Here is a 12,023-nt window from a genome sequence, read left to right as displayed (position 1 = left end):
GATTTGACTGTTATTCACATTAATAGCTGAATATTAGGGACCATGGAAACACAGATAGTGAAGACTGTGGGCGTAAAGAAGTCAGCGACGTAGGTGTACACAGAAATAGAAATCAACAGCAACAACAACAATGCCTTCTCTCAATTATGATCAGTTTAAAGACAACTATCCTAACACGCTAGAAAACAAATTGGAAATTGACAAGCGAATATCCCACTCTGGAGATGCAAAATGCCAAGCTCTGTACAACTAAGAAAAACCAGTCAAATAAATCAGTTAAATATTCAACAAAGTTTACTTTCACTTTAAAGCAACATCAGCAGGATGTGCTATTACAAAATGAAATTACTCTGTCCCTTCACTACAACTCACAGGTAAATACAGGACTTTTTACTCAACTACATTTAATACGATTAACTTAATTACCTCTCAGATTCATATTAACAGATCTATATACAGTCATTACATTGAACCCCATCATGAATGAACCAAAACATTAAACATGAATACAGTTCTTTTACTTCTGTAAGGTTTGGAATGCAGTATTTTTATATTGTGATTCAAATAAAAGGTGTAAGTATTTACAGTGAAGTACTCTTTCTGTGAAATATGTAATCTGGGTATTCACCGATCATTTGATTTACATTCAGGTAACCTGTTAAACTCTGGGCCATTTGTTTCCAGTGTTGATCATTTCAATGCAACACAAAACAATGGATTAGCCGATAGCAGAAGCTCTATTCATATAAAACCAAGATATTCTCAAAAAATAGCAAAGGTAAGACCACATTCATAATCATCGCTTCAAGATGCAACAGTTTGTTTTTGCTGTTCTTTGTCTCATTCAGTGAGTTTTTGTGGTAGAGAAATAATACTCGTACTGTTGGATCTGCTTAGTGTTAGCAGACTGTTGGCTTGTTTTAGACATTTGCCCATCATTTGGTTAGCTGATGTTCTAGTTAAAGCTGCAGGAGACTTTCGTCACCAATTTTTCATCAAATCTGTAAAACCCGAGTCATAGCCTAAGTATCACAAATCCGTAAGTCTTTCTGTGATTACTCACCTGACTCTCTTCCCTCACGGTGAACAACTTCGAAGTGTACTCCACCATAAACAATCCATTTGTTTACAAACAGAGCCGGTAGGTCACTCGGGCATCTTTGGAATTTTGTCGCGACATGCACTGTGGTAAGCAGAGGTTCACACAGCCACCTGGCAGCAGCAGCTGCAGCAAACACAATGTAGAAACGACTGGAGTTCTGCTTCCCACAATACATACATATATATATGTTTACAGATTTGATGAAAAATTGGAGATGAAAGTCTCCTGCAGCTTTAAGTGAATGTATAGAATGTGTATATTGCTGCATTATAGATTTGCCATGGCAACACAGATGGAACTGTGGGCAATGAGGACAACTGGGCTTAATTAAAGTCGGGATTAGAATTTCTGACATGACATCCTCTACATATGTTTGTTTATTTTGTGTAAACTGGCCCTGAGCTGCTCAAACCCGCTGTGTGTACATCCTCATGGTGTTGGTGGTATTCCCTCAGACAGCTGGTCCTGTGACCTCCACTGAAACCCCTCTGAGTCTGCATGAACCCTCCACTGAAACCTCTCTGAGTCTGCATGAACCATCCACTGAAACCTCTTTGATTCTGCATGAACCATCCACTGAAACCTCTCTGAGTCTGCATGAACCATCCACTGAAACTCCTCTGAGTCTGCATGAACCATCCACTGAAACCCCTCTGAGTCTGCAGGAACCATCCACTGAAACCCCTCTGAGTCTGCATGAACCATCCACTGAAACCCCTCTGAGTCTGCATGAACCATCCACTGAAACCCCTCTGAGTCTGCAGGAACCATCCACTGAAACCCCTCTGAGTCTGCAGGAATCCTCCACAGCTGATGGACGGATCTGCACTGCAACACCAACAGGCCGCCAGCTGCTGGTCATTTAACCCTCACATAACATGGGTTCCATTATCGGACAAGCTTTGCGCGACTCGTTCCGGCACGTTTACCTACTGGACTCAGCCTCAAACGACCGGCCCTTGAAAAAGCGACAAAATACGTCGGGTGTGTGCTACAACTTGCGCCAGTTTGTCGAGTGACACACGATGCCGCTGTCGCCGCAACGCGATTTGAGGTCCAGGAGTCAAAAACAAGGGTGGTTCCATTATCGGACGCAGCCTGCCTCTGTGAACACTATGTGCTTTGTGTTGATCATGCGAGAACTGATTTGATATCACTTTATTAAGTGAAAACCACCAGGAAAAGCGGTTTTCGACATGCGTTTGCAGCGAACAACCGGTGAGAAACACGCACAGTATGGAAACTCAGTAAAATGAGCAAGACTGTAGCTAACGAGGTTATTATTTATGCCAGCAGTACAGTTCCTAATAACACGATATGTTTGAAGCGTGTTGATGCTTAAGCTTCAAATATCACATAGAAAACGTAAGAAGCGCTTCTCTCGGAGGCGTGTCCGATAATAGAAACACAGAAACCCGTTAAACGACCTGCCTTTTGCCGTTCGGTAGCTCCTCTGTTAGCTAGCTAACCAGGCGGTTAGCTCCAAAACGGCACCGGGTCCGTTTTTCGGGTGCAAAACCGAAACAGGACTGGCACGGTTTAAGTCCTACCTTGTTGTCTGTGCTGGTTTATCCCTCTACGAGCTGGAAGGATCATGTTTAGGTCATTCTCTCACATGTGACGTCCATGTTTGCTGCTCCGAGGAGCCGCAGCGCTGTCAAACTACAACAACGTCACGTGGTACTTCCTCTCACGGCCTTCAAAATAAAAGACGAATTTTGCATTAATTGATTTACTAGAAGTGTAGTCTATATTTTATTTTATTTTATTTTATTTTATTACCTCCGCCAAGGAGGTTATGTTTTTGCCAGGGTTTGTTTGTTTGTTTGTCTGTTTGTTTGTCTGTCCGTTAGTGTGCAACATAACTCAAAAAGTTATGGACAGATTTGGATGAAATTTTCAGGGTTTGTTGGAAATGGGATAAGTAAGAAATGATTAAATTTTGGTGGTGATCGGGGGTGGGGGGGCCCACGGGGGGCGCCACTGATCAGCCTTGGCGGAGGTCTGCGCTCTCCGAGTGCTTCTAGCTTTATATAAGATAGGTTTATTTGTATCATGTACAGTTATGCCTAGTACAGTGCAGAATGAAATACATAAATGTATTTTTATTCCTGCAGCCAATAGTAAAACAATGACTGAATGTTTGGGATTGTGACGACAGACTTCACGGATGTCTCCAATCTCTTTCTTTAAAGGTATTTTATTTTAAAAACACCTTCCTCTCCATTTCCTGTGTTATTGTTTACATCTTAGTGCAGCTGCAGCTGTCAGACAAACTGACCTGGCTGAAATATTAGTGCTGTTATTATTAATTAGATGATCATATATGAAGACAGACTGAATCTTTATAACAACAAAAATATCTGAATAAAATAAAATAATTATGTTCACAATAGTTTAGTTTAATTTGGTTAAATGTTCAGCAGACGTTTACTTTCACTTTGAAGCAGCATCAGGAGGGTGTGCACCTTCAAAATGAGACAAACCCTGCTCTGAGTATGGTGCTGTATGTTTTCAACCGGTGGAATGTAACTGTACTTTTGCTATTACTCTGCTCCTTCACCACAACACAGGACTCCACTACACTTAATACCAGTAACTTCATAATGTCTCAGATAATAAATACACATATTTACCATGAGCACATATTCATGTGTTCTGATTTGTCTGAAATCACTTCCTCAACTTACATCCAACATTAAAAGCTGTGACTTGATGTTCAGGACTATTTATACCTCGACAACAAACAAAAACAAGCAAAATAATCCACAAAATGTGGAAAATAACCGACAAACAGAACAAAAAAGTAGAAACAATTAACAAAAAAGTAGCAAAATTGAACAAAGTAATTAAAAAAATGAAAAAACAAACAAAAAAAAAACTAATAGAGACTAAAATAAAGAAACTTTTAACAAACCCAACTAAACAACAAAATGAAGAAATAGTCAGCAACATGGACAAAATCTAAATAATCTAAATAATAAAATGAACTATATATTCAACACAAGGCAAGGATGAGGAAAATAATACAAAATGTTGACAAAAATGAGCAAAAATAATCAGCAAAATTAAATAAAAAGAAGATGGTCAACAAAATGGACGAAAATGAAAGAATAAATGGAAAAAAATGAACAAAATAATCATCAAAACAGACAAAAACTCCCTACTCTTGACCAATTTGCTGTTTCTAACACAACTTCGAATATTACATGTAATGCTGTTATATAAGATTATTTTAAAGTATGTTAAATTGATTTAATGGAATTTCAAATGTCTTTTGCACCATGTTTTAACCAAATTAAGATTGAATGTGTCTGAAAATGTCAGAGTGAAACTGCAAAAGAATGACAAATCCACAAATTAAAAATAACCTACCAGATAGTTATTAAATAGTAAAAGTTAAATAGTGAATGTAGTTCAATCAAAGTAGTTGTTTAACCCATAAAGACCCAAACAGCAATTGGCAACCAAAGCATCTACTGATCTAAACTGTTTAATACCTAATCCACTAATCCTATCAATACATGGAAATGCAGTTTGTCATCTTTTCATGGTCATCAGATATGACCCATTTGGACGTTCAGATGCTCCACAGTGAACATGGAAACACCGTCATCTTCTGCAACATTGATTCACCAGTAAAACCCATGGAGTTGGATCAATGACAGTGGATGGAGACGCTTGTTTTTGCATTCAGTCATTGATATCTTTGCTGAAAAAGTACCTTTTTCTTCAGTTTTCTCTGTTTCTAATATAATAACCTGTGAATTTACTCTGAGCTTTATTGAACATGATCAGTGAATTGAAGGTAGGAAAATACATGATTTACACCGAAAAAATGCAAAATGCTGATGATAATATTACAATAAATGCTGATAAATCACTAAAGTATAGTTAAATATGTAGAAAAATTCATTTGGGAACTGCCACAAAAGTAGCACTGGGCCTTTATGGGTTAAATGTTATATTTACATCACACTGACATTTTTACAGCTGTCCCTAATATTCTGTCAAAATTTAAATCAGTAGAAAGACCATATGAATAGGTTTATTTTCAAACTTTAACTGCTCTAAATGTAACTAAACCACAAAAACATTAAAAATGTATATTGTGCCATTAACCAAGAAATAATAAATCCAGTGTTAAGTGTAATTTTTGTGATTTATATTGAGTCATCGCTGTGCATTTAAGTAAAAACTAGAAGCACTCGGAGAGCGCAGACCTCCGCCAAGGCTGATCAGTGGCCCCCCCCCGTGGGCCCCCCCACCCCCGATCACCACCAAAATTTAATCATTTCTTCCTTATCCCATTTCCAACAAACCCTGAAAATTTCATCCAAATCTGTCCATAACTTTTTGAGTCATGTTGCACACTAACGGACAGACAAACAAACAAACAAACAAACCCTGGCAAAAACATAACCTCCTTGGCGGAGGTAAACAAACTGCACTGTTGTATTTGTACACAGAGACACTTCAGCCCAATGAGGATGTCCTTTTCTATGACTTCAGCTCATAAACACACACAAACAAATCAGTGTTCCAGGTTTCATTTCTTTATTTTGTGGAAAATAATGCGACACTCTCTTTAAAAATCTCTCCTGTTTCGCTTCAGAAGCACCTCTGGTTTTGAAAATACATGAATATGTACAACACATGCCACATTCCCTGGTTATTACAAATAAACATCTGAGTACAACCACAACGACAATGTCAATTTAATTATTATTCAAATACAAAGCAAAAGACGCACAAACGCTCATTTTATTTATTCTCTGGAGCTAAAAAAAAATAATAACATTAATAATATGAGAGCAGTTATTATTATACAATAAAAAATATGAAAAAATATGAAATATGGCCTTTAACTGATCCCTAGGTCACACAAACACACTCTCGCTGCCTTGCTGGTCAACAGCTCCCCCTACTGGCAGAGTCTGGAACTGCAGGTTTAACTCACAACTGGGTTTTGTTGCATAACGGCAAAATGCGAAACACACAGACACACACTCACACAGGATGAAGTCAGTGTCAGAAACAAAAGAAAACACACAATGCGGGTGAACTTTGCATGAATTTTCAACAAATATTGAAGTGTGTCGTTCAATCAAATCAGATGTTTTGACTCTGAATTCTCAATTGCATCTGAATAAAAAATAATTTAACCTGATTCTGAGGGAAAAACTCCCAGTAAAACTTAAATTTTCCAGCTAATTCAAAGCTGGTAAAAAGCACAGTTTCAGCTGTTAATGACTAGAATAAATTCAGGACAGAAAAGTTCTAACGGCACTGCTTTATTTTCATTATCGATTCATCCGTTCATTATTTTCTCGATATATCTATAAGTAGCTTGTTCTATAAAGTATCAGAAACATAAAGAAACACCCAAATTTTTAAAAGATACAACAAAATGTTTGTTTCCTCAAATAAGACGGTTCGATAAGTGTCTGTGTTCATATTTAACTGGAAAAAGTCCCATTCAAAGTTGTTTTTCCAACTAATTTTCTTGAATATTACTTCCAATGTTTTACTAGTTCAACCAGCTGAACAAGTAGAACAGTTGAACAAAGAATATTCAAATAAAATTAGAATCACATTTTGACTGAGTTCTTGAAAAAAGGTCAATTCTGTTTAAATAGAATTGATCTGCTTTTAAAAGTAAAAAAACGGATAAGAACAGATAAAACACTGTATTTCCCAGTGGATGTTGCTCATATTTTTCTATTTGCATGAAGTTGTGGTTCCTTTTAGCGATTTTTTGACCTTTTCACTTTTAAACTGTGCTGCTAGTCTCACTAAAACTTAATTTAAAGCTAATTTTCTTGGAATTTCCTCATTAATTTTGTCTAGTTCTAGTTTGAGCAGTGTCGTATCATGAAATCAGACATTTTGACTTCTCTAAAACTGAGCAGCTTTTAAGATTATACTTGACTTTAAAGGAGATTACATAAAACCCCTTCATTTTCCAGCGTCTGCAACATGTTAAACGTTTGTTTTATTCTAAAGTTTCCCCTCTGGATTTATTCTATTTCTTGTTACTTTGTGGATTTGATTTCTTTTAACACTGGTGAATGCAGGAGTTGCAATTAACTATCATCTTTCATTACTGATTAATCAGTCGATTAGTTAATGGGTTTATGAAATGTCAGAATAGCATCAGAGGGAAATTAAAACAAACCAAGTGAAAGCATTTATTTTGGTTTAATAAAGTCTATTATTAAAAGGTGAAATTCAAGGACTGATGCTGCATGAATGTATATATCAGGGTAGAGACTGCGATCTAGTAGGATCAGCGATTCTACCAGTTGAGACTCCGATCGTAGTCTCTACCAGTAGAAACTCCAATCAGAGTCTCTACTGGAAGAAACTCCGATCCTGCCAGTAGAAACTCCGATCGGGTTAGGGTTAGGGTTAGGGTCAGAGACTCTGATTGGAGTTTCTACTGGTAGAGACTACGATCGGAGTCTCTACTGGTAGAATCGCCGATCCTACCAGATCGCAGTCTCTACCCTGACATATATATGGCTGATTATCAGACAAGGAGGTGCATTATGGGAAATGTAGTACTTTATACTGTTAGTTTTGTGGGATCTGCTGCTTTCTATTTGGAGTCTCATAACTTTACTGAAAATGGTAAGAGATGATGAAAAGGAGATTTAACATCCAAAAGCCACCTAAAGCTCCTTTTTTCTCTTGTTTTTGTTTCAGAAATACCATTTCAGCACTAAAAGAGTGAAGAATTGATGAGTAACAGGGAATTTTTGCAAGATTATAACTTAAAAACTGTCCATCGAGTCACTGTCCTGAAAACAATGTCTGAAATCACTGCTCAAAATTCACCAAAAACCATCTGACAGAATCAAACTTTAACATCAGTAACGTTTCACCTCCAAACACCTCTGTTTCCCAACATCCCATCGGCTGCCAGCGCCAATGCTCTGACCTACAAATAAACCTCCAGACATCCAACTTCAACCACAATATCATTACTAAAACTTGTCTAGTCACTTCACCAACAAAGTCTATTTTCTGACAAATTAAAATAGTGAATGATAGATAAAATCTGACAGTTGGCGCTTCTTTTTCTACAACCTTCTTCACAAAACTTAAAAATATTTAATAGAAAATTAACAAATGTGACAAGTAAAAGCATCAAATTATCTCATTTCAGAAGCTGCCACCTGTAAAATATTTTTGCTTAAAAAAAGGGACAAATCCAGGATGAAGACAGCTGCAGCATATTTTCTAAACCTTTTTGTTTAAATTGCCAGAGCTTTAAACAAACTGTACTTGTATATTAACAGCAAAATGTACCAACATTTCAATTCTACTTCCAAACGCTAATGTGAAGTTTGTGTTTTTATTCGTCAAGTGTTATTTTGGGTTTGACCTTAACGTTATTAATATGATTATTTTCAATACAGAAAAGTAAAAATAAAGGTTTTTGACTAAAGTGAGCGACAAAAACAAACAGAACTCACAACAGAAACACTCTGCGGATGGATACGCCATCTGAAGATAGTCCCCACATCCATCTTCTCACTGCATTTCAACACAAACTGCCCTTTTAAACTTATTCACACAGGTTCATTTCGACTGTATCTTCATTTTTCAACATGTTTCAAACACGTGACAAACACTCAGTGCTTGTTCAGATGCTTCTTTCCTTCCCGCTCCTCCTCTTAAATATACTCAACTTTTCTTCAAAACATATGATCTGACGCATTATGTACAGACATGTTTTCAACCACTTTGAGTTTAAAAATAAACTTTTTGGAATATTCGTCATTGCTTGCGTCACAGAAAAATACGTACGTAGAAGCTCCGCGGCGGCAAAAACGCAGGTGCAGCAAAGGGGCGGGGCTTAGGGCTGTCAATCACAGTGACTGGGGTTAAAGGGCAATGCTACCAAATGGCGCATTTAGGGCTAAAGTATCAAACCACACTATTGGAGATGCTCAAAAACTGAAATCAAAGGTATTTTTCATCTTGATTTTGTGTGATTTGTTTTCGTGCAAAGTTGCTGGTTTAAGAAGAGGGTCATTTTTAAGGGAAGGTTTTACAGTTTTTGGTGGAATTGCCCTTTAGAACATTGACCTGAAGGGTGATAAAACTCGAAGCCTGAGGGTTAACAGTTAAAAAGCTAAAAGGTGCAGATGTTTGTCCTCAGTTTCCTCCACAAAACACGCCTCAAATAACAAATTTCCCTGGATGTGACACAGAGATGGGAATTGATTAGAGTCATAGGATGTTTTCTCCAGCAAATTCTCTACTATATATGTCATTTTCTCTTACTAGTTGTTATCTACCTTGAACAAGAGTGTAAAATTTAGTTCAGGATGAAATGAGAAGATTTGTTTTTATTTAGGTTTTCTTTACCTAATGAGCAAAAAAACATACTGTAATTATTTGACTGATTGGTCAAACTAAAATCATGTCAAGATTTTAGTTAGAATAGTCATTTTTGGGTTTTATTTTCAGTAAAAAGAAGCAGCATAAACTGGCATTGATCTATTTCAGGCCAGTGAACAAATAATAAATGTAGACATCTCTGCATATTCTCTCTCAGAAAACATGGAGATGTACTAAAACAATTTTTTGGACATTTACTTTTTTAAAAGATGTGAACTGATTGTGGATTTTTAAAAAACTGATATAACTGATAGTTTAGTGCAGGAAAAAGCTGATTATCAATTGATCAATATCACTGTGTAAATGGAGTCCAAGTAATAAATACTTCAATAAATAAATGATTGCATCTGTAACCTCAAGCTCAAAGGAATTAATAAAATAAAACCAACCATGAAAAACTGGCTGATTATTATTTTTTAGCTATTATTTTAGCTAATATTTTCCAGTGATCATTAATTTGTTCCATTGACATCAATTACTCTCTACAGTTTGATTTCACATCAGTACAGTCAACAGATCTACTGAACAAAATGGAGACAATGCCGATACACAACAGTGTAAATAAACACAAATTAATAGGTTGAGAAATTCTCACTGTTGTCCCTATTTTTTTTTCCTTTTGTGCCATGGAAACAAATATTTTCAGTATAACAAAGTGAACAGTTTTAAAGTGACAGCTAAATTTATACAAAAAAGTATATAACCTTTTTAACTTACAAATCATCATGAAAATTGGGATTTTAAAGCTTTTTATCCAATTTTTTTTTATGATTGTCTGCTTTTTGAGATGACTCCTAGAGGAGAGATTCTTGTTTTTCTTATTCTTAGCTTCATGTTTGAGTAATTATTACAACAGTTTTCATTACATATCAGGCATCGGCCACTGAAAAAGATACCAGTAGCTTTGTGGCCGACCATGAAAATGAAGTTAAACTGTCAGAAAAAGATGTCAAAGAAGAAAAAGAGGAACGATTTGTAATGATTCCCATCTCTAATGTGAGGTACATTGACCTCAGTCAGACTTGTTTCTGATGCAAGTTTCATGTGTTTTATGCGAGTAAACTGATCCTTTAATCTGCATCTGCACCTTCACATATCAGATTCATTCACAAAATACATAATTCTTTATAAAAAACATCTTTTAGGACTGATTACTTCTTAAACTTCTAATGCATCACTTTCTCTGTCATCAAGGCAGTGATGTTTCTGTCGGTAAAGGTGCATTTTAACAGGTTGGGTTTTGGGGATTTCAAAAAAATGGGGAAGATGAAATGATCCCCATCTTCATTTGTGATTTTTAAATATCTTTCATTGTTAGGTTCAGTGGTGTAGACTCCCTTCTGAACTGCCAGGTCAGAGAATACAGAAAAAAAGCGACATTTTCAATATTTCTTTCATGTCACCACTGTTGTCAAATTTGTATTTTACTCAGAACTGTGAGATTTTTCATTTATGTCATAGGGTTTTTTGAAGCCAAGTGGCAGGTTTAGTTGACTTAGTGGCTCCCAAACACAGCTCAGTGTGTTTCACCTGATTTTGAGGATATTATCAACACCTTTGATAAGTGACCTGCACAGAAGCAGCACATGGAGGGTTGTGAAAGTCAGAGAAAGTCTCATTAAATCATCTTGTCGTTTCTGTCATGGCTCTGTTCCTTTTCAAAGTGGCTGATGAAGCAGAGTTGGCCTCACACTGGTGGTTATTTCTAACCTGATGGCAGATAAAAGGGGTCAGATCATCCCTGCGGAGCTAATCAGCAGACAGGAAACAGTCGGAAAGGCCCGGGTGCATAAAGCTCTGTTTGCTGGTTTGTTAAACGTAGCTGACATCACATCAGCGAAGTTTTCCTGCGCTGTGTGTTTGCATTTTTCATTCACATGCAGATAAGACTCGTACAAGCTAATGCCTAAAAGGAAAAGCATCTTGGGTTTTTCTTGACTTCAAGCTTTGCAAGAGCATTTTTTTTCTTTTTTTTAAAATTTTGAGTTAAGTGCCTTCGAAAGAAAAGCTCCCTGTCCGCCAGACGTTGCTGCCTCCTGTTGGTGGGCGGAGCTTCCTCTCTCTTTGCAGACCGTCTGATTGGGGGAAGCGGTGAGTGGGCAGGTTCTTCTTCGCATCCGTCACAGAGGTCGTCTCCTCGCCAGTCCCGCTGAGCTCTTGGAGCAAAGGGGGAGATGGGGGTCACTTGAGACGGTCCGATCTGAACGTCTCCTCCACCGCCGGGTCGGCCAACATCAGGTCTCCGTCCAACATGTCCAACGCCAGAGGGTCCATACGGAGCGGGTCATCTAGGGAGAACGGGTCCATCTCAAAGCCGGGGACGTGGGACAGAGCGCTGGCGATCTCTTTAGACAGACCGGGAGGAGAGTCCCCTGGAGACAGGAAACGACATGGCTTTAACACTTAAACCAGCTGCACGGAAAGGAAACATCCACATGTACAACAAAATCTTCAAATAATTGATACTTGTTCATTTTATTGCTTATTTTACAAATGTATTTTACTATGT

General features: G+C 37.3%; 2 protein-coding genes across 5 annotated transcripts in view; both read right to left on the bottom strand.

Annotated features, from left to right (window-relative positions):
* dennd4b (DENN/MADD domain containing 4B) overlaps positions 1-2,759 on the bottom strand; it is a 61,799-nt gene extending 59,040 nt beyond the window's left edge. The window contains exon 1 of the mRNA XM_030157799.1: positions 2,653-2,759. The gene's annotated coding sequence lies outside the window, so the exon portion shown is untranslated. The remainder of the gene's footprint in view (positions 1-2,652) is intronic.
* A 7,171-nt stretch (positions 2,760-9,930) lies between these two features.
* LOC115435421 (CREB-regulated transcription coactivator 2) overlaps positions 9,931-12,023 on the bottom strand; it is a 42,233-nt gene continuing 40,140 nt past the window's right edge. For all 4 annotated transcript variants that reach the window (XM_030157824.1, XM_030157827.1, XM_030157828.1 and 1 more), the window contains one exon: positions 9,931-11,886. In XM_030157824.1, the coding sequence (XP_030013684.1) occupies positions 11,696-11,886 (191 nt within the window). In that variant the 3' untranslated portion in view covers positions 9,931-11,695. The remainder of the gene's footprint in view (positions 11,887-12,023) is intronic.

This window comes from Sphaeramia orbicularis, chromosome 16, assembly GCF_902148855.1.
Source record: "Sphaeramia orbicularis chromosome 16, fSphaOr1.1, whole genome shotgun sequence".
In the NCBI taxonomy this organism is placed as follows: domain Eukaryota; kingdom Metazoa; phylum Chordata; class Actinopteri; order Kurtiformes; family Apogonidae; genus Sphaeramia; species Sphaeramia orbicularis.
The sequence above is the reverse complement of the archived record's forward strand: the minus strand, read 5'-3'. Positions and strand labels throughout refer to the sequence as shown.